Raw genomic sequence first — 24,412 nt, 5'->3', positions numbered from 1 at the left:
AATCTCAGCTCTTGGGGAGGCCAATGCAAGCAGATTGCTTGAGACAGCCTGGCCAACGTGATGAAACCCTATCTCTACTAAAAATACAAAACTTAGCCAGGCATGGTGGTGGGCGCCTGTAATCCCATTTACACAGGAGGCTGAGGCAGAAGAATCACTTGAACCCGGGAGGTGGCGGTTGCAGTGAGCCGAGATCGCGCCACTGCACTCCAGCCTGGGTGACAGATTGAGACTCCTTCTCAAAAAAAAAAAAAAGCAAAACTAAAACTAAATCTCCTACTCTGCTTCTGAGATATCATAGAGTCCAGTTGTAGGATAGCACCCTTCAGTCAGTCATTTTTGTTTTTGTATTTAAAAAAAAATTGCTATCTTCGTAAATACTTTTGAACATTACTTTTTTTTTTTTAATTTAGCATGTTGATGTGTGCACATGCCCTGCTCTTATTTCCAGTCTCAACCCTCTTTGTTCCCCACATTCCTCGGGGTAGTTGAGTGGGAGAGGGAGACGTGGGGCACCCGTGTGTGTGCGCTGGCACTAACCGCACCCGATGCTCCTGACCTTGGCTTCTTCCTTTGGCTGTTGGTCGACAGTCAGACTGTTATGGCTCGTTGAGGGGCATCCCCTGCACTCAAGGAGCCTGCTTGCAGTTGATTTTCATTTCTGTCAGTCAAATTAGTGTAGTTTTATGAGGACTGAAGTCCATGACGGGTTGAAAAGGAAAGAAGTAAAAGGAACAAACGTGAGAATTCAGCACTTTCTAATTTCTCCCAGGTAATCTGTCCCCAGTGGATCACCAATCGGAAGCCTCATCCATCCAAATACTATCACTTTGATTCCAAGTATTCTTATCCAAACACCTCAATTACTATTAATAGTATAATTTTTCTACCTCCGTTTGAAATGTAATATCAAGTTGTGTTTATATCTATAGAAGTAGAAGCATTTAGCCCATCCCAGATGTCAGAGAAGATCCTTCTAAGGCTGCTAAAGCACCCCAATGTCATCCAGGAACTGAAGTATGATGAGAAGAACAAGAAAGCCCCTGAATACTACCTCTACCAGCGCAACAAGCCAGTAGACTACTTCGTTCTCATTCTGCAGGTCAGAAGAATTATTCAATAGTGGTTTGCTCTCACTGAGTATCCATCTTTCAGTTTGGTGTAAGTGAATGGGTGTCACCGTGTACATACTGAACCCTTTCTATAGGGGGTAGCCTTAGACATGGGATAATTTCATCTTCCTGTTTTTATATCTGTAAAGTAATTCTAATTAAAGCAATGCCAATAGTTACTTTAATTTTCAATAGTAAAAGGTACTTTGACTGGGTGCAGTGGCACATACCTCTAATTCCATCACTTTGAGAGGCCAAGGTGGGAGGATTGCTTGAGGCCAGGAGTTCAAGACCAACCTGGGCAACATGGTGAGACCCCTGTCACTACAAAAAATTTAAAAATGAGCTGGATGTGGTGGCATGCACCTGTGGTCCCAGCTACTTGGGAGGCTGAGACAGGGGACGGTCGGGGAGGGATTGCTTGAGCCCAGGAGGTTGCCAGGTTTGTACCACTGAACTCCAGCCTGGGTGACAGAGCAAAACCCTGTCTCAAAAACAAAAAAAAATGTTGGGGGGATGCACTTAGTGATTACTGAGTTCAATGAAAATGGTGAATTCAATTGTTAGTATTTTTTGAAGAGTTTGGGAGAGTTTACCAGTACATGTCCGGATCTCAGTGGCTGTTTGAAATTTAAGTGTCATGGTTCTTTGGTCCTTTTTCCATCCTTTTTTCCATCCTTCATTAGGACTTAAGTTTATACAGCTTCTTAGAGATCTTCTTAGCATCTCTTCCATTAACACCACCGAAATAATCCATTTGTTGCTGTTTTTATTCCTGGTTACCAACCAAACTGTTTTATAGAGGAACTGATAGGATAATTACAGCCTCTTACAGCAGGGTAGCTAATTCCTTCTCACTGTAACATAATTCAGTAGATGAGGTGGGAAGGTCAGTTCATTCTGAACTTCCTTTGAGTGGCTTTGGTGTGGGTTGACAGGAGTCCTTGTTTTATCACAGTCTCACTTAATAGAGCTCTATCCTTGGCATGGAGGCCAAAGTGGATATTAGTTGATAAAATGCTAATGTGATCAAATGTGTAGATTCAAACTTGGGAAAGTGTTGTGTTCATGTGTGACCCTGTGTTTGGGCAGCATTGTGGTGTCTGGAAGCAGGAGTGAGGAGTAGGAAAATGCTGAGGGTTAGCTAATTGCATGTCACTTTCTTACAGTCCTTCTTAGAAACTTCTGTTTGCAAGTTTACTAATTTAGTACCCTGATTCATCTTCTAAATTTAGTTTTCCTCAATTGTTTTTTTTTTTTTTTCCTCTCTGGAGATACATAAGCTTGAAACTCTGAGTGCACTGTTGGGAATTTAGTTTATTTACTGTGGTAAGGGAATAAAACATTCATGTTTCTCATAAGTGTGAGATGTGAATATTCCTTAAGCCTGAAGAAACTGGATACATTGAAGACTGTCACAGGAGGAATTGGAAGATTGACATTGTGAATTTCAGTGGTAATATTAGAAACGATGTGGTTTTCAGTTGTCTCCTTTTGTACAGTTAGCATTTATGAAGTTGCGATTCAGTAATGCTTTATTGCTATATAAGAAAGCCATGGGTCTAAAAATCTTATGGAAAGGGGACTTCATAATCTCTGTCCGTTTACAAGTAAATCTTTTAAGATATTTTTGATAAGACATTTATGTATATTTACCTGTATTTGTACACCAATTGGTGTTAAATACACATATAAAGGTGACAAGTGTTTTGAACTGTTAGTCTGATAATGCCATGGGGGTTTTATAAGTAGTGTGTATATGTTTGATGAACAGGACTTACGGAGATGTTTGGTGAAAAACGTGGTCTTGCAGACAGACAATTACCTAAGGTACGAAGAGAAGAGCAAAATGAAACACCCTCCCAGTTTTGGTCACTCTGGCATAGTTGCCATCATTACAAAGCATATTCTACATAATACGTCACTAAGCCAGCACTGGAAGTTCATGCCATTTTAGGGAGCAGGTTCCACTTTTTTTCATTTTTATTTTTTATTTATTTATTTTTTTGAGATGGAATCTTGCTCTGTCACCCAGGCTAGAGTGCGATGGTGTGATCTAGGCTCACTGCAACCTCCGCTTTCCAAATTTAAGCAATTCTCCTGCCTCAAGCTCCCGAGTAGTTGGGATTACAGGCATGCTCCACCACACCTGGCTAATTTTTGTATTTTTAGTCGAGGTGGGGTTTCACCTTGTTGGCCAGGCTGGTCTTGAACTCCTGAACTCAAGTGATCCACCCACCTCGGCCTCCCAAAGCACTGGGATTACAGGCATGAGCCACCGTATCTGGCCTCCGCTGCATTTCAAGAGCACTAAATAAGAAGGAAGCAGTAATATCTGCCTTCCTCTTCCTGGCCTCAGTGCCAGTGAGATGCTCTCCCTTCAGGGAAAAAACCCTTTAAGTAATTGATAGGAATATAATTGTAAATAGAAACACATCATTTTTTAGTTTAGGTCCTAGATAAGATAAATTCCAAATTATTCAAGGAAAATGACCTAAGTAAACAAGAGTATTTTGTAAGTTACCATGTATATACCTCCCACTACATATGCATAAAAAAGCCAAAACTTCAAGTTATCTGAAAAAGTAGATCTTTACACTAAAATGCATTTCAGAAGCAATAAAGACAGTTAAAAGCACAGTAAATCATGGAAAAAACTTTATTGGCTCTACATGCTTTAAATAACTTAACAAAATACATATGTAAGTAGAAATAGGAACATAATTTTGGTGGAAGTGTTTTTTACACCATCATAAAAGATCAGGCATACTGAAAAAAGTCAGTTTTAAACTGAATAACTCGTAAAATAGAATTAACAGATTTAGAGAAAATTAAACATAAGCTTTTTTTAAAGTATATTTCTCTTGATTATGTGGGCTGGATATGGTGGCTTATGCCTATAATCCCAGCACTTTGGGAGGTCAAGATAGGAGGATCGTTTGAGGATCATTTAAGGCCAAAAGTTTGACATCAGCCTGGGCTACAGAGCAAGATCCCCTTCTCTACAAAAATTTTTTAAAAATTAGCTGGGCTTGGTGACCTGGGCCTACAGTCCCAGCTGCTCAGGAGGCTGAGGCAGGATTGCTTAAGCCCAGGTGTTCGAGGCTGCAGTGAGCTATGGTGGTGCCACTGTACTCCAGCCTGGGTGAAAGAATGAGAATGTCTCAATAAAAAAGCTATGTGACTCATAAAATTTATCATTTATCGTGTTACAGTGTACATGCTAGTAAATACAAAAAGAAATTTCATAAAACTACCTGAATCGACCATAATGAAATAAAATTAGAAATAAAAAATACATAAAAGTGCTGGGTATAGTGGCTCATGCCTGTAATCCCAGAACTTTGGGAGGTTGAGGCGGGTGGATCACTTGAGTCCAGGAGTTCAAGACCAGCCTGGGCAACATGGTGAAACCCTGTCTCTACAAAAATACAAACATTAGCTAGGAGTGGTGGCTGCTACTCGGGAGGCTGAGGTGGGAGAATCGCTTGAGCCTGGCAGGCAGAGGTTGCAGTGAGCCGAGATGGTGCCACTGCACTCTAGCCTGAGGGACAGAGTGAGACCCCATCTCCAAAAAAATAAGATAAATTTAAAGAAAAGGCCATATATTAAAAAATACTAAGCCATGTTAAAATTGTGATAAATTCTTTTATGTAGGCTTATATTCAAGACACAGAACACAGTGTATAATGTCCTCTCATTTTTGTAAAAGAAATAAACATGCATCTACATGAATTATCTTCAGAAGGTTATCCAAGAAACTGGTAACAGCGAGTCTCTAAGGAGGCACCTTGGAAGGCTGGAAATAGGGTGGAAGGAAGACTGCCTTATTCCTTGTATAGTTTAACTTTCTCACCTCGTGCATGTACTATTTAAGTAATTTAAAAATAGAGCTAATGGCAAAATAAAAGTCCTAAATAGCAACTGAGTTAGAGAAAACATATAGAATGTAATAAAATGTATATAGTATTACCATAAAAGTCTGTTATTAAATAATGTAAATACCATATAGGTGGTCTGTCAGTTTTAAGAAATCTTATTCCTCTAAGTACTTAAAAAGAAAATAGAGAACTATAATTATGTGAAAAAAGAGCAAAGCAGCAAACTAAAAAATAACAAATTAGTAAAGATTGTTAAATAAACTGGCCAGGCGTGGTGGCTCACGCCTGTAATCCCAGCACTTTGGGAGGCTGAGGCAGGCGGATCACTTGAGGTCAGGAATTTGACACCAGCCTGGCGAACATGGTGAAACCCTGTCTCTACTAAAAATGCAAAAATTAGCTGGATGTGTTGGCATGCGCCTGTGGTCCCAGCTACTCAGGAAGCTGAGGCCCAAGAATCACTTGAACCCGGAAGGCGGAGGTTGCAGTGAGCCAAGATTACGCCACTGTGCTCCAACCTGGGCGACAGAGTGAGATTCTGTCTCAAAAAATATATAATAATAATAATTTAAAATTGAAAATGCCTTGTAACCCACAAATACAATCAAGATTTGGCTCTTTAAAAATGTCAACAAAGTCAGTCTTCTAATTGGCATAATTGATGTGATAAAAGAAAAAAAACAAAAAGTTCTCTCCTTCCCCATAAAAGCAGCTAGAATTAAAAGGATTTGCTAGAAAAAATATTCAATCTTCAAAAAACTCCCAATTTCTATATTATAGAACAAGATGGCATGATAGTCAATTGCATTCTTTAAGGGTGATATGGTCTTAATCCTAAATCCTAAGATCTGGTAATACAGGCCAATCTCACTTGTCAACATTGATATAGAATTTCTAAATAAAATGGTAGCAGATAGCAACACGCACCCAGGGTTACTGACTTGTGGCTGCGACTGAACTGGATTTGTTTTAGGAATATAGTGCTAGTTTAAGAACAACAAAACCAAAATATGTCACATTAATTGGGAAAGTAGTAAAAAAAATTCGGATTTATATCAGTAGATGTCAGAAAGACAGTTGACAGAGTTAAGCGTCTATTACTGATTTTAGAAGACAGATACCCCATCCCTTCACATTTTTAACTGTGAATGGTGGACAAAAAAGAAAAAGTACAATAAATCATATCCTAAACTGGCAGCCTCCCATCTAAATAAATCATTGCTTTACAAAGCTATCTATGCAAATATATTTATAGCAAATCTATTAACTATAAAATAGTAGAAACAGTTCATATCTATTTTTTTTTTTTTTTTTTTGAGACGGATTCTCACCCTGTTGCCCAGGCTGGAATGCAGTGGTGCAATCTCAGCTCACTGCAACCTCCGCCTCCCGGGTTCAAGCGATTCTTCTGCCCCAGCCTCCCAAGTAGCTGGGATTACAGGCATGTGACACTACGCCCAGCTAATTTTTGTATTTTTAGTAGAGATGGGGTTTCACTATGTTGGTCAGGCTGGTCTCAAACTCTTGACCTTGTGATCCGCCCACCTTGGCCTCCAAAGTGCTGGGATTACAGGTGTGAGCCACCGTACCCAGCCCAGTTCATATCTAACTAAAGTGAGATGATGATAATATGAGGGATCACTATGTAGTAATGGAAGAAGTGGAAAGCATGTGCAAAAATGTCAAGTAAAAAAATAGTGTGTTCACAGTGATTATAACTGTTATGAACCATTTTCCTAACAAAAGTAGAGCAATAGGCTGGGTGTGACGGCTCACACCTGTTAATCCCAGCACTTTGGGAGGCTGAGGCGGGTGCATCACTTGAGGTCAGACTGGCCAGTGTGTTGAAACCCTGTCTCTATTAGAAATACAAAAAAAAGCCAGGCATGGTGATGCATGTCTGTAGTCCCAGCTACTTGGGAGGCTGAGACAGGAGGATCGCTTGAACCTGGGAGGCTGAGGTTGCAGTGAGCCAAGATCATGTCACTACACTCTAGCCTGGGTTACAGAGGAAACTCCGTCTAAAAAAAAAAGAAAAAGTAATAGATCATTGTATAATTTATGCAGTTGGTGAAGATTTGTTGGTTCTTTGGGGAGTAAAATGTCTAAATGAGCTAATAAAAAATAGTATGATTGCTCTTCCACAGCACATAACCAGATTATAATTTAGGAAACATAAAGAATAACTAAGAAATATGTGAAAACATAAGGAAAACAAAAGGAATACCTGTTTTATTTGCCATTACATAACCTACAGAAAGGAATACTTTTCCCCCCTCTCTGGAGTTAATTTTTTTTATCGGTTTCATGCCCCAAATGAATGTTCTTCCTTCCCTCTCCCTGTGCCTCATTCCCTGTGCCTCATTCCTTCTGCCTGCCTCCCACTTCATCCGCACTTTTTTGTTTTGTTTTTTTTTTGAGATGGGTTCTTGCTCTGTCGCCAGGTTGGAGTACAGTGGCGTGATTTCAGCTCACTGCAACCTCTGACTCCCTGCCTGGTTCAAGCGATTCTCCTGCCTCAGCCTCCCGAGTAGCTGGGATTACAGGCATGCACCACCACGCCTGGCTAATTTTGTATTTTAGTGGAGATGGGGTTTTTCCATGTTGGCCAAGATGGTCTTGATCTCTTGATTTCATGATCTGCCTGTCTCGGCCTCCGAAAGTGCTGGGATTACAGGTGGGAGCCACTGTGCCCGGCCCATCCACACTCTTTTTTAAAAGCATCTGACATGGATTCAAAAGGGACTTTTCCCTATAAAGAGGGGTCATCTCCTTGTGGAGATGGCAGATGGCATCTTAGATTTATACAGCCCTTGACAATACTTAGTATGCCTTCACCCTTCACCTGATATGGGAAGGAGAATTTAAGCTTTTAATAGCAACCTCCTCATGGGTTTTTAAGTTGCATGGTCTGTGTACCCCAGTGCAGTAACGGATCCTCAGTCTTGAGTCAAGCACAGATAACACATCCCTTTTACTTGGACACCCAGCATTGAAACTTTTAAAATTATACTACTTAAGTATATGTCAATGTAAAATTGACTAGGTATAAGCTCCCTTTGCTTTAGAACTCTCATATATAACTATAAACCAAAACTATTAAATGAATAAACTCTCAGTGTGTAGGTGATATTTGGCTGATCCGGAAGGGCCCGTCCCAGGGCTGTGGAGGGCTGCTGCAGTGCAAGCTCCCTTGCACTCAGCACACCTGGGCCTTTGTGTGTCCAAGATGACCGCACCCTCCAGCCCTTTGCCAAATTTGAGCTACTTTGAATGTGTGTTTCTATGGTGTGTTGTGCTATAATTTGGCCTCCACTGGGTGTGACTGAATTACTTCCCTGTTAAATCCCACTCTGTTTCCTACTCATTAACTTAGTGCTTCTCACAGTTTAATGTGCAGAGGATTCACCTGTGGGTCTTGTTGAACTGCAGATCCTTCAGTACGAAATGAATGCTTCCGTAGGTCTGGGGTGGAGTCTGAGATGCTGCGTTACCAGCAAGCTCCCAGTTGACAGTAGCAAGGCTTAGCTGTGATGCTCCAAGTAATACCACGTGGCACCAGAGTGGCCAAGGTGGGTGCTGGCACTCACATCTGGTGGCAGCACTTGATTGGAAAATGGTCAGATGGTCCAAAATGTGTCTAGATTAATTTTGACTATCAACATTTTGAAAAGTAAATTTAGCAAACTTGCTGAGTCTGGCCATTCCATCGCAGGCTCCAGATTGAAAGCATTGCTAGAGAGTGTTGGGGCACCAGGTCTCCCCAGGCTTTGAGTGGGCATCTTTGGGTGCTGCCACCCCTCTCTCGGTTAATACAACCCAGTCTCTGTGCCCCTGGCATCTCATCACCTCCTTTCAGGAGTCAGGCCCCCCTGAATACTTTGTGATGGCGATTTGAAAAACAAGACAGTGAGCGGGAGACCAGGTGGCCACTCAGCATGTGGCACATGGGGAAGTCCCACCTGGGAGCCACATGCACTGATCCTCTGGTTGGCGCTGTTTGCACCAGTGTGGTTGGGCCCACGCTGGCTAGGGAAGCTTAGGATTCCACTTTGAAGCCAGGCATGGCACGGGCTGTTGAGTAGGTTGTGGACACTTAGAAACTTTGAGAAGAGGTTTTCTCATACCTTTGTCCAAAGAAGGGCGGGATGCTGTGAGAGATGCTTTACTCAGGAAGCCAACTTTGCTGGTCCAGTGAGGCCTTCTTCCAAGTTTGTCAGTTTATAAGCATGAAGCCCTACTTCCCTCTGGGAATTCTTGGAATTCGTCATGTCCTGTCCTGGTTTTTTTGGTGATACGCTTGACTAGAGTGAACTTACAAATGTTTCCAAAGTAAAATCAATATGTAGCTTCCTTATATGGAAAAACTTGTTATCTGAAAAGATACCTATTAATCTCGAGCCAGGTAAGCCATCTCCTCCTGGGCCCTAATTTGTATACTGGTAAGGTTATTTGAAAATGATTGTTTTTTGGAACCACTAACACGTAAATGAATAAGATATGTTTACTGAATGTTTTTGAAACTTGCCTGCCAGAAAAGTTTAAATCCTATAGAGAGGGATGCAGAGGGGTGGGGAGGTTTGAAAACTCTTGGAATTGTAGAGTCATAGAATGCTGCTATAGAACTGAAAGAGCTGCAGGTACGCTTTAATCTATTGCAATTTTATATGAAGTAAAATTACTCTAATGTGATAACTCTTCCTAAGTGCTGAGATATTTTTAACAAAGTTTTTGCCAGTTTGAGGCAGAATGAGAAAAATGCAGTTGCAATGAGCTTTTCATAAAGCTATGTGTATTCAGTTTGAAGACCTGTTACTCTGAAATGACATATTTTCTAAATTTGAGGGGTTAAATGTCTGGTCTTTTATGAAATGATGGTAACAGTAGATAGCTGGGTTTTGTTTTTTTTTTTTTTCTGCGACAGTGCCTCACTCTTTCGCCCAGGCTGGTCTGGAGCTCCTGACCTCAAGCAATCCTCCTGCCTCAGCCTCCCCAGTAACTGGGATTACAGGTGTGAGCCACTTGCCTGGCAATAGTTGTGTTTTGTTAAATAAATACTTTTATTTTGCCCAGGCACGGTGGCTCATGCCTGTAATCCCAACGCTTTGGGAGACTGAGGAGGGAGGATCAGGCAGAAGTTCAAGACCAGCCTGGGAAACATAGTGAGACCCTGTCTCTATGAAAAAAATAGAAAAAGTTATTTGGGCATGGTGGTGCACGCCTGTAGTGCCAGCTGCTCAGGAGGCTGAGTTATAAGCATTGCTTGAGCTCGAGAGTTCAAGGCTGCAGGATTCTTACCGCAGGTGCGGTGAGCCATGATTGCACCACTGCACTCCAGTCTGGGTGACAGAGCAAGACCCTGTCTGAAAAGAATGCATTTTAAAACCATCTTTATGAAAAACAAATTTGGCAACCCCATGTCTTTCCCTGTATCTGTCTTTGTAGAGGTGTGTCTTACTGGCCATTAGGATGGAAATGTCTAGGAATACACTGAGCTAGTGTATCTACTCCGTAACAGTGGATCTCCACTAGATGGAGTCCAGAGGGAAGATGGCAGATCCTCCCCTGCCTGGGATCCTGTCCGGAAGGACAGAGGAAGCATCAACTGGAATGGCAGTGGTCTGGAGTTGTGAGTCTTGCAGCTGCCCTTGCTTAATCAGCCGACTCAGCTACACTGCCTTTGAGGGAGTCCCTTGAGAGGCCAGGCACACAGTTTCCAGGGCTGGGGCCACTCTTCACAGACAGAGCCTTAAAGCAATGATTCCCAAAGTTTGTGGCTTGCTAGAATCACCTGGAGAGCTTTTAAATAAAATCCTCATGCCCAGATTCACCTATATCATTAAACGAGAATGCCCGAGGGCCAGAGCCAGAGTCAGTAATTTGGGAATCTCTGCTTTGAGTGTGCAAGGCAGAGCTTCATGCCTCAGAGTGGAACCACTGCACACTTCCAAGAGACAGATGGTGTGAACCTATGGATTAAATAGAGGTAAAAAAGATGCATGGTTTTCTGTTTTATAGTCATGTTTTGGTAGTGCCAGCCCTACTGGGCCTGACAGTTTATCTCCAAAGAATAGTGACCTGACGTCTCTCTGCAGGGACACAACACAAAAGCCCCTGTAACTTGTACAACAAATGCTCCAGATAGCTGGAGCCCCCCAGGAATGGAAGTCACCATGAGGCTCCACTGCATTTGACCCTTCCTCCTGATTTCCTGCACGGAGGGTCAGCCTCAGAGCTGGTCATGCAGCCACTCTTGAGGTTATAAACTACAAAGCAGACATTTGCAGCCAGCACATAAGTGTCAGTTCAGGAAGAGATGGACACGGAATTGGGGAGACACGTACCGCAGCCACTCCTGTGTTTGTTGCTATTTCTGAACCTTGTTCCTCCCCTCCTCTCTGAAGGGACCCTACTTCAGGGACTTCTCCAGCACCCAGAGTCCCAAATTTTCAACAGCCTTCCTGTGGTCCCACAGATGGGGACGTCCTGCTGCCTGTCCCTCTCCTGCCAGGACCACCGTGCCCCCACTGAATCCTCTGTGGGGTAGGAAAGCCTCCTGCAGCCCCCAGCGGCCTGTGGTCAGCGATGCTGCTCCCCGGCGGCCTCGAGCACCTGAGGCCCTGACCGTCCTTGCCCCCGGAATTCTCCTGTCCCCTGCTCTTCTGCCATGGTGCTGCTCTCTGGGCCTCCCTTGTCAGGCTCTGCCGTGGTCCTGTTACGGTTTCAGTTTTCCCTCCTGCTCTCAGTTGTGGGCCACGCTTCAGTCCTTTTCCTTTCTCACGTCCATGTCCTCAGCCCTGACCTCTCTCTAGACCTCCTTTCTCCCACTCGTGGTGTCCGTGTTCCTCAGCCCCTCCCGATGGGCCTCTGGTTCCTGTACTCCTGTCTCCCTGATGGCTTCTCTGAATCATGCTGGTCCCTTATCGATAGCTTCTCTACCGCACTCCCTCCTCAGGCCTGTAGCCGCCACCCTCGCGGAAGCAAACTCTGTTCCTCCACCCAGGACCCGACCATGTCAGCCCTTCGCCTGGGGATCTGCTCACCCAGCTGCCTTCCAGACCTGCCCTCACTCCTCCCTGCAAATCCAGAGCCTGGCTGGCTGCTGCCGCCGCCGCCCTGGGCCTCCCTCGTGCTGTCCCCTTCTCCTGGTCATCCACAGCTTTTCCTTCCTGTGTGTGATTTGTCTTTAAGAACAAGAAGATTTTTCTGAGAGCTTCTGTTCCCAATGTCTTTTTTTCTCATGCTGAGCTCTTGTGTGCCATGTTATGGGCCATTGCTTCTCATGTGCTCACCTGTCCCTGCTGCATGGTCAGCCCGGGGGCGATGACAGCTGTCATCTCCGACTCCACAGTGTCACCTGTAGGGCCCTGCCCGTGTGGGGAGGGTTTTCATTACCTGCCCATTTGCAGGTGGATTTTATATCATGGGTAAAGTTATAAGTTTATACAGCAAGATAATTGGCTAGGGACTGGTGAACTGTCATTTCTGTTGAACATGAAAACCTGAAAGGCAGTAGTTCATCTTCTGAAGAAGTGGCCCAAGAAAGAGCTTTTGTAATTGGAAACTTAATATGAAATAATAGTTTGCATCAGGTGGCATAGCATCTTTTTTTTTTTTTTTTTTTTTTGAGACAGGGTCTCATTCTGTGGCCCGTGCTGGAGTACAGTGGCGCAATCACGGCTCACTGCCTCACAGGTTCAAGTAATCCTCCCAAGTAGCTGAGACTACAGGTGCACGCCATCATACCTGGCTAATTTTTGTATTTTTTGTAGAGATGGGGTCTTGCTGTGTTGCCCAGGCTGATCTTGAACTCCTGGGCTCAAGCAATCTACCCGCCTCGGTCTCCCAAAGTGCTGAGATTACGGGTATGAACCACTGCTCCCAGCCTCCTACCACCCTGATGAAGAGCTTGTTCTTTACTAAATCTTGCTGATCCCCCTTCCCTGATTTGTGGGAGGGGAATGATTTGCCTACTGCTTTGAGTGGTGCGCATTAAATGAATTCATAAAACACTGATGTGTTAGCACAATTCCTTTTCAATACATGGCATCTTAATTTTTGTTCACCCATTGTAAAGGATGCCTCACACAGTTGTAGTAATGGGAACAAGAGCATTTCTGACCCTTGGCCTGAAAATCTAAAAGTGAAACTGACTTATGAGAGCATTTCAGTAGCCCAGAAAACACAGTGAACACCTACCATGCAGGGATTATAGTGGACCCTAGGGCTCCAGGGATGAATAAGACACTCTGTCCCCAAAGGAACTCATCAAGGTAAACAAGAAGTTGTAGACAAGTTAGCGAAAGTGAAGAAAAGGGAAAATCTTAGGGGGAGGAGAGGGGAACTTAGTTTTAACGGAAGGAGACTGTCTTCAAAGTGCTTTTCCAACACAGGAGAAAAATCCCCTGGAGCTTAAGTGCCTCCAGGAGTGTAGACAGCAAGTTAGCAGCCTGCGAGGGGTCTGTTCAGTGGTCAGAACACCGTGCTCGTGAGACGAGAGTGGGTTCTACCCAGGTTATTCCTCTCTGTTCCATGGCCACGAACCATGTCGGCCCTTGACCCTGATTCAGCCCTGGCTCTGGCTCCTTGGACAGCCAGGCAGCCATCACCCAGCATCGGCTTGGTGCTGGGTCCCATTGATGGAGCAAGAGCGCCATCTTTTCATAGCTGGAGGCCTGAAGAATCCAAGAACTACAGATATTGGGAAGCTACTAAGTGGACTCACAGAAAGTAAACATTACAGGCCAGGCACGGTGGTTCACGCCTGTAATCCCTTGGGGAGCACTTTGGGAGGCCAAGACAGTGAGACAGGATTATTGGAGCTCAAGAATTCAAAACCAGCCTAGGTAACATAGATCTATCTCTACAAAGAAAATTGTATTTTAAGTTTTTAATATAAAAATTATTTTAAAAATAAACATCACATTTACACTGTCAGCTCTGCATAATCAGCCAAATCCAGTTTTCATATTTAAAACGAATGAACCCCCTCCTCTCAGTGACAAAGATGAGCTGAAGCTTTACCCCCTCAATAATGTTGGGAAAGGAAATTCGACAAAAATCTAAGGACGGACCAAATATTGTACAGAGTGTGCCCATAGGCTCTTGCAACTGGACTGAAAATACCTGCCTTTTCTCTCCACAGGGGAAAGTGGAAGTGGAAGCTGGGAAAGAAGGTATGAAGTTTGAAGCGAGCGCCTTCTCATACTACGGCGTGATGGCCCTGACGGCCTCTCCAGGTACGTTTGGTTCCCAGCCACACAGGGCAGGGCCACATGTTAGGAAGTAAGGCCCCTCTCCTGTCATCTTTCTCTCTCTATCTGCCAGCTGACCCACTCATTTCCTTTTTGAACTTTTTTTTGAAGTATATCATATATGCAGAAAATCTGCACAAATCCTAAGTATACACCTCCATGAATTCTCACAAACTGAACACATGTGTAAAGCGGCACCCAGATCAAGAGACAGGACGTTACCAGCCTTACAGAACTCCCATCACACTCCCTTTTAGTCACTGGTCTCCCAGAGTAACTGCTGTCTTGACTTCTCGGTTAGCCTAATTTTGCCTGCTTTTGAACTTTGCATAAATGGAGACACTGTGTGTGTTACACAGAGGCTGGCTCCTTTCTCTCAGTGTCATGCTTGTCACATCACCTCTGTTGCTGTATGTGATCACACTCTTATTTCCTCTTGCCATGTCTAGTATGCCACTGTATGAGTACACAGCAGTGCTCGTGTCCTTTCATTGCTGATGGACATTGGGGTAGTCCTGTCTGGGGCTACCATGAATATGTGGCTTTGAACATTCTTGTACATGTCTTTGGGTGAATGTGTGTGTCCGTTTCTGCTGGGTGTGCACCTGGGACTGGCACTGCGGGTCAGAGGGTGTGCCTCTGGATTCAGCTGTGATGTACTCGCTTACCCCCAACCTGTGCTGTGTGAATTCCGGTTGCTCTGTATCCAGCACTTGATATTGTTGAGTCTGTTAAATGTTAGCAGTTGGGGAAGTCTTCATTGGCATGTTTCTGAGGACAAATGAGGTTGTTCCTATATACTGACTGCCTGTGGCCGGCTCTTGTCTGAAGAACTGGCCAGTTGAGTCAGCCAGTGAAGGGTGGGTGGCCATGGGATTGACTCAGTTCTCTGAGCACAAGATGTTCCCTCAGACATGAACACAGACACCTGGTGGCTTGCTGGCCGCTGGGGATGGCGCTGCTTGGCAGAGCGCACACGCTTGCTATTAATACCTTAGGCAGCCCGAACAGGTCGGGCAGGTCGACAGAGGTGCTGGAGTGCCACCTTGTGGCAAAAACACCAAATGATGTGCGGTTTTAGGAAACCTCATTGATAAACCTCAAACCTAAAAATAACCCATTTTAAAAGAATTCCTGAAAGCCAGGCTTCAAAGGGGAGTTTTTGTGACATTGGTCTTCATCGACTGCTCTACCCAATAGTCTGAGGAACCCAAAGATGTTTCAGTTAGAAAGTCACTGAGACGTCAAGAATTCTGTTGCATTTCTAAACTTCCTCTGTCCCAAACAGCCCTTCTCACTATCCTGGTGCAGGTGTTTGAGTCCTGGGGGCACAGTGTTCCCACTGTCAACTGCTGACCAACACCCATGTGCATTGTGAACATGGGCCTGTCTGACCCTACTTAATGAGTAGGTTTCTGTCGTAAACGTGAAGGTGACCTTCGTTTTCACTGCTTAGTGACAGAGACAGGGTAGCTCTTACCTAGGCATGAGAAGACCTGGGTTATAGCTTCAGCTACATCACAGGCAGGTCGTGTGATGTTGAGTGAGGCCCTTGGTCTCCACCGTAAGAGGACATAATGACACCAGCTCATGTGATTATTAGAAGACTAGGATGCAGTGATCCTCACACGAGTGCTTTTCCCCTTGAAAACACGAGGGGAAATGTGGGTTCGGCAGGAAGCTGCCATGACGGTGACGAGTTCTGGCAGCTGATCTCGAAGTAGCTCCAGGTGACTTTATAAGATGACTTTGAAAAGAAACTAGGAGTGGGTTTGTACATTTCTACCCATTACTGGCTCCTGAAACCTAAATATCAGCCCAGTTCCTATTGAACTGTAATGGAAGGACAAGTCTTATTCAGAAGAGGACGTGGTGAGCAGCCTTCTGAGTTTGGAACTGCTAAGAGGGAAGGGGAAATCACTTGAGGTCAGGAGTTTGAGACCAGCCTGGCCAATGTGGTGAAACCCCATCTCTACTAAAAATACAAAATTAGCCAGGCGCGGTGGCACATGCCTGTAGTCCCAGCTACTCGGGAGGCTGAGGCAGGAGAATCGCTTGAACCTGGGAGGTGGAGGATGCAGTGTGCCCAGAGCCTGCCACTTTACTCCAGCCCAGGTGGCAGAGTGAGACTCCATCTCAAAATAAGAAAACGGGGGGAATTTCATTAATGGCATCTTCTCTATTCCAAAGCCTAGTATTTTACTTAACTTTATGCTAAGATTTGGGATTTTGTATTTTCATTGAGAAGCACAGTTAGTACAAACATCTCAAGGTAAAGTTTCTGTTCATTGATGTTCCCTATCTGGGGAAAGCCTGCAATAATCAGTTCTTAAGAACTGCCTGCCCCAGAGGCGTGATTCCTGCTCAACATTTCATGTTCTGAGACTTTTCAGTCTGATGGGGTGGTGAGAAGCGGTGATGAGGCTGACTCTGGTCTGCATTCCCGGGAAATCTGTGTATGCGTTCTTTACTTACTTTCCTCTATTTTGAGATTTGAAAGCATTCCTAACAATTTAAAGCTTCAGGTCAAAGTTAAAATGAGCTAAAGTTGCACATATGAGAAGCTGTAGGCTGTGCAGTGAGTATTGGGGTGTAGGCACCAGCAGTTTGGGTCAGGTTCTTAGAGCAGTTGACTAATTGAGCTCCCCTTTTGCGCAGCTTTCTAGTGATTTAAGCCCTTAGGAGTCGCACCTTTTGAGCTATCAACCCCAGCTGGTTATTATTGGCTTAAGAGATTTCGTGGTTAGTAACAAGCCCATGGGTAGGATTTCTCCTGGCCTTGGCCTCCCTGTATTCCTCTTCCTGGAAAGCAGTGTGTGCTGTTTTGTTTCTATACCATACCAACTTGCATTTCTGCAACTGAATGCGCATATTGTATTGGTAGAACAAGTATCCCCTCCTGTCCCTTGATTACAGAGATCTCTTTTCTTGCCTTTTGATGTGATCTCACCCTGTTTTTCTCCATTTTTCAGTTCCTTTGTCCCTGTCTCGTACCTTTGTTGTCAGCAGGACAGAGTTGTTAGCAGCAGGTTCTCCAGGTAATTCTGCATGCTTCCTTTCCATAATTTTCCCGATTGCCTCCCCTGCCCCCCATCACGCCTGGCTGGCTGGGTCTGCTCCCTTTACCTGGACAGCCTGTTTTCGTGTTCCTTGGAGCGCTAAAGCTCTGAGGTTCTGTAACTTTATAGCGAGCTCTCCAGGAAAGCATAAGCCACAGCAGGTGGAGTCCAGAACACCGCACAGTCGCCATGCACACAGTAGCCGTGAAGCACGGAAAGGGAGGGCTGCTCTGGCGTGGATTGTTAGTGCTCCCTGCCCGCACAGCTGACCTTGAATTTTCAGGTCAGCAGTAGGGGACTGTTCTTGGTTCTTATTCTGACCTCAGCAAGTCATGGTGTGTGGAGTTTGCAGAGGCCCTGAGGGCCTCAAACCCTGAGGCTGCTTTTATAGAGCCCATTTGCCAAAGGCCTGAGAACTGTAAACTCTTCTTGGTAGGCAAGAAAAATACCCAGTCCACACAGGTGCACGACGTTCCTGCCTCCTGGGTTCTTCCCACATCTGTGTGAGCGGAGCGCGAGCGCCTCTGCTGTCCGCCAGGCGGGCGCCCTGCCTCTCCCCGCCACCTGGCTTTGTTTTGGAGTGAACACCCAGCACATTCCTGTCCCGCTGCTGCCGACTGCCCTGCAGGAGAGGGTGGCCGGGCCTAGCTAATGCGTCCGGCCATTAAAAAGAAGGGAAAAGGCTTAATCTGTCTTTAATTAAAACTGCTGGGATTTCCTAGTTGGTAACACAACTTTCCTGTATTTATCTTCAGAGTTTTTTCCATAATTACTATACTGTCGTAAAACTTTGGAACATAAATTTGGCCACAAAACCTGACCTGAACTGGGGGTCAGTCACTACGGTTTTCGCTCTATTTGTTGTGAATCCTCGTCTGTCTCACCAAAAGTTAATGTGTTTGCAGACTAGGGCCGCCCCAGAATTGCTGGGTGGTGTATGTAACATGGGGTAACATGTGTCACCTTCCAGAACTCAAACATCTCCGGCCCCCAAGGGCTTCAGATGAAGAATGTGGACCTTTATTATTACTATTTTAAGTAAGAGGGCATTTGAGGCTCTGAGCAGTGGGCTGAAGCTCAGGGTTGCAGCACCCCTGCTCGCACTGGCGCCCGTCGAGCTGTGGAAGGGGACCCGGAAGGCAGGGCCTGCTCCTCCAGAGGGTGGCCATGGAGCCAGGCAGCAGGCTCTTGGCAGAGGAGAGGGTCCAGTCACACAAACAGAGGGCGGTGGGGTGAGAGGAAGCAGACTGAGTCGAGATGCTTTGGAAGATCAGAGAAATCGCCCGAAAATCCTCCTCAGGAGAAAACAGGAGACTCGAAAGTACTGCAGGAGACCTCAGACAAGCAAAGTACCTTGAAATGTTTTGTTTTTATAGCCTTCAAATGTTAACACAAACTGTTTCAAAGGTGTCTGTAGAAATGGTGATGAGATAGGTGGCTAAAGCACAGGGATACAGTAGGATCTCGTTTCAAAAAAACGGACTAATCTGTCACCCTGCGTGAAGTCACTGCATGTGCAAAGGCTTGGTCATGGGGTGGGCGCATGGTGGCAAGGTCCGGGAGGAAGCTGACAAGAAAGAATAGAAAATGCCAACTGGGCTCACTTACGGGGTACCTACTCTACTGATGTCACATAAGCACTTTGTACATTATCTTAGTTTTAACCCTTGTCGGACCTTGTAAGATGGGTACCAGGGCTGGGCACGGCACTCATGCCTATAATCCCAGCATTTTGGGAGGCTGAGGCGGGTGGATCACCTGAGGTCAGGAGTTCAAGACCAGCTTGGTCAACACGGTGAAACCCTGTCTGTACTAAAAATACAAAAATTAACTGGGCGTGGTGGTACACGCCTGTAATCCCAGCTACTCGGGTGGCTGAGGCAAGAGAATCGCCTGAACCTGGGAGGCGGAGGTTGCAGTGAGCCAAGATTGCACCACTGCACTCCAGCCTGGGTGACAAGAGCGAGACTGTCTCAAAAAAAAAAAAAAAAAAAAAAAAGGTGCCAGGTGCCATCATCCACGTTTTACAGATAAAGAATCTGAAACTTAGCAAAACTGGGTCACCTATTCAAAGATCCATTCAGCTAAATATAAAAGTCTGATAAATTGTTAATTTGCCTTGTTCTCGTAGAAATGGAAACAAGGGGAACTGCCACTCTGAATTTAATTTATCTAACAATGGAAAATTAGTTCATAACTTGACAATTGGAGAGAGAGTTAAGATACAAAAATTTTAGGAGAAAGTGGCTGGGCGCGGTGGCTCACGCCTATAATCCCAGCACTTTGGGAGGCTGAGGCAGCCAGATCACTTGAGCTCAGGAGTTCAAGACCAGACTGGGCAACATGGCAAAACTCCATCTCTACCAAAAATGTAAAAACTGGCTGGACATGATGGCACACGCCTATAGTCCCAGCTACTCAGGAGGCTGAGGCAGGAGAATCCCCTGAGCCCAGGAGGTTGAGGCTACAGTGAGCCAAGGTCACACTACTGCATTCCAGCCTGGGTGACAAAGCAAGACCCTGTCTCAAAACAAAAAAAAAAAAAAAAATTAGGAGAAAGCGAACTCATCACCGGAGATTCTTGGAGTACTTATGTTTTGTTCTGGGTGTCCTGTTTTAAGACGGTGATGGGGTGAGATGAACAGCTGCAGGATTTATCCTGCAGAAGAGACTTAAGTAGACCATCGCTCTCTCCACCTATCTAAGGGCTATTTTGAATAGCAGAGGAAGAAAAGGCACTAAAGCTCCACACAGAGGAAGTGAGGCTATCATTTGAAGTTAGGGAGGCACATTTTGATGGGCGCGATGACAAACTTTCCCGATAGCCAAAGGGCAGGTGCAGCCAAGGGCCAGCTCCTCCGAGGGACACATTGCAAAGAGGAGCCAAGTGTCAGATGGGAGAATTGGTCCCCTCCAGTCCTGTGATAGGATGCAATTCAAGACCTGGCCAGGGTGGGCACGCAGTTCCTATCTGCAATAGTTGGTTAGAAAAGTAAAAAGTGAAAGAAGCCTTGGTGAAGGGGCATTTTTTAATGACATTTCTATTAGAAGCCACAGTGAACTTCCCTTTAAGAGCAACAGCACCCAGACTAGAGCACCTTCCACTGTGTTTTAAGGGAGGGATGCTACAAAACCTCACTGAAGACTACAGCGCCCAAGATAACTTACGCAAACACTCGTTAGGGGTTTGGGTTTGGTGTCTTCTAGCGTTCTTAAATTCCCGAGACATCCTCGGGCTACCTGATGGGGGATTTGAATGGGGTCAGAGATGAAGATAATAGGTTTGGCTAGAGGGTATGGTATGAGCAGACAAGTATTTTGATCCCTTTATAATACCTACTGATTTAATATTCTCAAGAGTCCCTTGTTTTTACTTCCGGCAAAATAATGAAGTGCTGACGTCTTGTGGCCTGCGTTTGATATCGAGCAGCTTCTGCATGTTGGGCCTTGGCCCATCCTCGCCTGAGCATCTCACAGCACCCCGGAACGTTCCTCACCAAGGCACACAGTGCAGGGTCTTTGCTGTTAGAGACTTGGGAGGATTGTGTCTGTCACATACACAGGGCCAAGCAGCTGAGATGGGCATATTCTGCCGGTACAGGGAAGCCCACGAGTCTGCCATATGTAGGAGACCCTCTAGCGTACTGTGTGGCCAAGACATCTGGAATCAGTTGGCTGGGCTTGTGTGGCATTTAGTATTTTTTATTTTGGAAAATAAAGAGCTGGTTTTATTGGCTGTATCTACTTCACTTAAACAGTTGGATTTTTCCCTCCTTTTCCAGGTGAAAATAAGTCCCCTCCTCGCCCATGTGGCTTGAATCACTCAGACTCTCTCAGTCGAAGCGACCGGATTGACGCCGTCACACCAACACTGGGGAGCAGCAATAACCAGCTCAATTCTTCACTCCTCCAAGTCTATATCCCCGATTACTCGGTGCGAGCCCTTTCGGATCTGCAGTTTGTTAAGGTGAGAGATGTGAGCGCAGCATGGCTGGACCTGGCAGTTACGTGTCAACTTCCCTGGCAAATTGTCTGTTTTGCCCCTTGCCCTCCTCGGAGCTCTCCCTTTGTCACTCTGTGGTGCCCTGCCTTCCATTCTCAACTACAAACCCTGTCTTCATCTGTTGCGCCCAAGCCTCAGGTTGAGAAAAACGTTGATCTTCTTGGTTCTATCCAATGAGCTGCCAAATGAAATGTAGCTCTTTCGGGGAATGGGAGCCAGAGATCCTCGAAAATAGAGTAGCCCCTTTTCAAAGAGCTCCTGGGTGTGTGGTTCCCTGCCTGGCCCTGGGAAGGCTGAGGTCAGGAGACTCGGGAGCATCTCGGGGAAGGCTCCACCCCTGTCTTCTGCCCGGCAGTCAGGGTACTTACCTTGGTCTGAAATAAAAATGACTTTTGGAGAACAAACCAGCTTTAGCTGGGGGAAACCAGTTTCTGTTTTCTAGTCCCTAAAAGTTTGAGACTATATTTGGAAGTGGGTTACATCAGTGAGAACTGACTTGTTCACCAAAGTCAACTTGACCTTTGAAAAGTGGCTCACTGCACTCAAGTGTGATGTTTCTCCTAGAGAGGCTGCTGTGGGCCTCTCAGGGGATTGAACATGTGGAGATAAGAAAACTTAAAAATAAGCATTATCTTGGTTTGTTTTCTGTGCCGTCTTCTGGCCCCAGATCTCAAGACAGCAATACCAAAATGCCTTGATGGCATCCCGGATGGACAAAACCCCTCAGTCTTCAGACAGTGAAAACACTAAAATCGAATTGACTCTTACGGAGCTGCATGACGGGTTGCCAGACGAGACAGCCAACCTGCTCAACGAACAGAACTGTGTGACGCACAGTAAGGCCAACCACAGCCTGCACAACGAAGGCGCCATCTAGGCCGCACTGGCTGCACCCGCCCAGGCCTGCACCCGCCCACTCCCCAGGGCCCGGCCCCGTCTGCCCATGACTTCACTGGTGTGAGTTTGTCCGCCATGCTGCACCCTGCAACATCCTGAGACCAAAGACCTTGTGCCCTTCCCAGGAGCCGCGGAGGAGGACGGTGAGGGGAGGAATGGAAACTAGAAATATGAAGTTGGCAGCCGGGGCGTGGCGTTCAAGATTTTGGAGATGAACTGATTCCGCCCAAATAGAATCATGTTTATTTTTTCAGCTCTCCCTTTCATCGTTATTCACGCTCCTCTGCCCTCCATTTGCATGAAGTTGAAAATTGTCGCGATTTATTTTTTCAAGAGATCATGTTTTTAAAGTGTCTTTTGCAGAGTTTTAAGTTGTTCTGTCCGAACTCTGCTGCGATCCCATGATGTGACCCTAATAGGCTGGACTTGCCCCTCCGGCAGCCTTCCTTGGCTCTCCCAGGGAGGGGCACCCTTCCTCTGCGCCCCAGTGGGCATCACTGTCGAACTCGCTGGCTGAAGGAAGAAGACCGTGTTACTGCAGAACCTGCCAAGTCTGTCATCACTGTGGGGTGTAGCCTGCCTCAGAGGGACCTGCAGTCGCCTCTCTGAGCTCAGTGGTATTTTGAGAAGTTAATGTTTAACTGTACCCCTTTCCCTCAGGAAGATTTAACATTTGCTTGGGAATGTGATTTTGCTCCCACCCTAAGGAATTTTTATCACCAAAATGAATATTAATGAATTTGAAACCCATGGTTTATCATTGGCAAGAGGCAAGTTGACTTCATCCTGTCATTCCAGCCTGGGGTCTCCCAGCCAGCCCTCCTCCCCGACCCAGTGCCCAAGCTCACAGAGTGTCGCCTCCCACCTCCCTGGTCCTTGCTCTTGTTAACCCAAGATGCTGCTACACAGATGCCAAATGGAAATCTTCCACAGGGCTGTTCAGTAAGCACGTGATGTGGAGTGCAAGCTCCCTTCATGTCCCCTTCCCGCTAGGACATAGTTCACAGAACAGGAGTCGGACCTTCCAGCTGCACTCTGCTGCGTGCCGGGAAGGCATTTCTAGACCCGTGTTTTTCAAGGAGGGAACTTTGGGGATTGCCAGCCCCTGCTCCTCCTCCCAGGGAGTCAACTGTCCCTCCTCCCCTGTCCCTGGGCCCATGGGCCCAGCAGTGGCTGTGTGCCCTGCCTGAGGGCCTCTGCCTCCTCCCTCAGATGCAGAGAGGCTGCCTGTACAGCCAGGGTCAGTTTGGCCCCAAACAGGGATTCAGAAACCAAATGCGTGTTGTGGCCATTTTATGTGTGTCTCCGTCTTATTTTAATACCAAATTCATCATGTAGTGAAATTATGTCAGGAGGTATTTGAGTGACTGAATTCTTAACTACAGCTTGTCTGTGTTTTGTTAGCCCGAGGGATATGTGCAGGTTGTTGGCGCTATTCATACACTGAAATGAAATCATACTGACCAGTGTACACGCGAGATGATCAGTCCTCGCCGAGCGTTTTCTGTGTGGGCTCACTGTGCGAAGGGAGGCCTTGGCTAAGCAGCAGTGTTCTCCTCCCAACTCCAGGTGGGAAGTCTGTTCAAGCCACGGTTGGGCTGTGTGCAGGGCAGGGAGCGTGGCTGAGGAGCAGACAGCAGCGGGCAGCCTGGTGAGCCGTTTGGTGCCTCGCGTGTCGTGCATGCCCGGCTCAGTGTTTCCTCTGGGATGTCAGTCCTGGAGTGTCTTCCTCAGAAGGTGCCATGCCCCGTAGTAGGGGGAAGTACTGATCTCACTTGGTGTAGAGGGTGCTGAGTGGCCTGCTGCTGGCACGCAACCTGCCCCCATGGGATGAAGCCCCACTGTGTAGCTTGACCTTAGGGGGACCCCACTCTAAGCATCCTTTTTTTAAACAGAGCCATCCAAATATAAAAGTCAGTTTCTTAAGATGCCTTTCCCTGAGCACAGCACCAGTGCGATGAGTGTCTAAAGATGAGGAGTCCCTGCAACAGAGCGAAGCCTGGCCCATGCTGGGGGAGGGTGTCTGTCCCCCGCTTTGGGCCCGCGCAGTGCTGGCCTTCCCTGAGCGGTGGGGAGTCGGGCCTGCCTAGCCCGGCTTCTCTGGCCTCAGGAGCTCCGCCCTGTCAACCCGCCCGGGCTCACGTCTGCTTCTCCACACAGTCTGTCTCAGGGATGCCTTGCTACTGGGAGAGCCTCTGGAATCAGA

The 24,412-nt window shown here is 46.1% G+C and overlaps 1 protein-coding gene across 1 annotated transcript in view; it reads left to right on the top strand.

The window, feature by feature from the left end:
* CNNM2 (cyclin and CBS domain divalent metal cation transport mediator 2) overlaps positions 1-23,585 on the top strand; it is a 170,404-nt gene extending 146,819 nt beyond the window's left edge. The window contains exons 4-7 of the mRNA XM_023206528.2: positions 933-1,102; positions 14,139-14,232; positions 21,089-21,273; positions 21,977-23,585. Of these exons, the coding sequence (XP_023062296.1) occupies positions 933-1,102; positions 14,139-14,232; positions 21,089-21,273; positions 21,977-22,186 (659 nt within the window). The 3' untranslated portion in view covers positions 22,187-23,585. The remainder of the gene's footprint in view (positions 1-932; positions 1,103-14,138; positions 14,233-21,088; positions 21,274-21,976) is intronic.
* Positions 23,586-24,412: the final 827 nt, after the last annotated feature.

This window comes from Piliocolobus tephrosceles, chromosome 9, assembly GCF_002776525.5.
Source record: "Piliocolobus tephrosceles isolate RC106 chromosome 9, ASM277652v3, whole genome shotgun sequence".
Taxonomy (NCBI): domain Eukaryota; kingdom Metazoa; phylum Chordata; class Mammalia; order Primates; family Cercopithecidae; genus Piliocolobus; species Piliocolobus tephrosceles.
The sequence above is the reverse complement of the archived record's forward strand: the minus strand, read 5'-3'. Positions and strand labels throughout refer to the sequence as shown.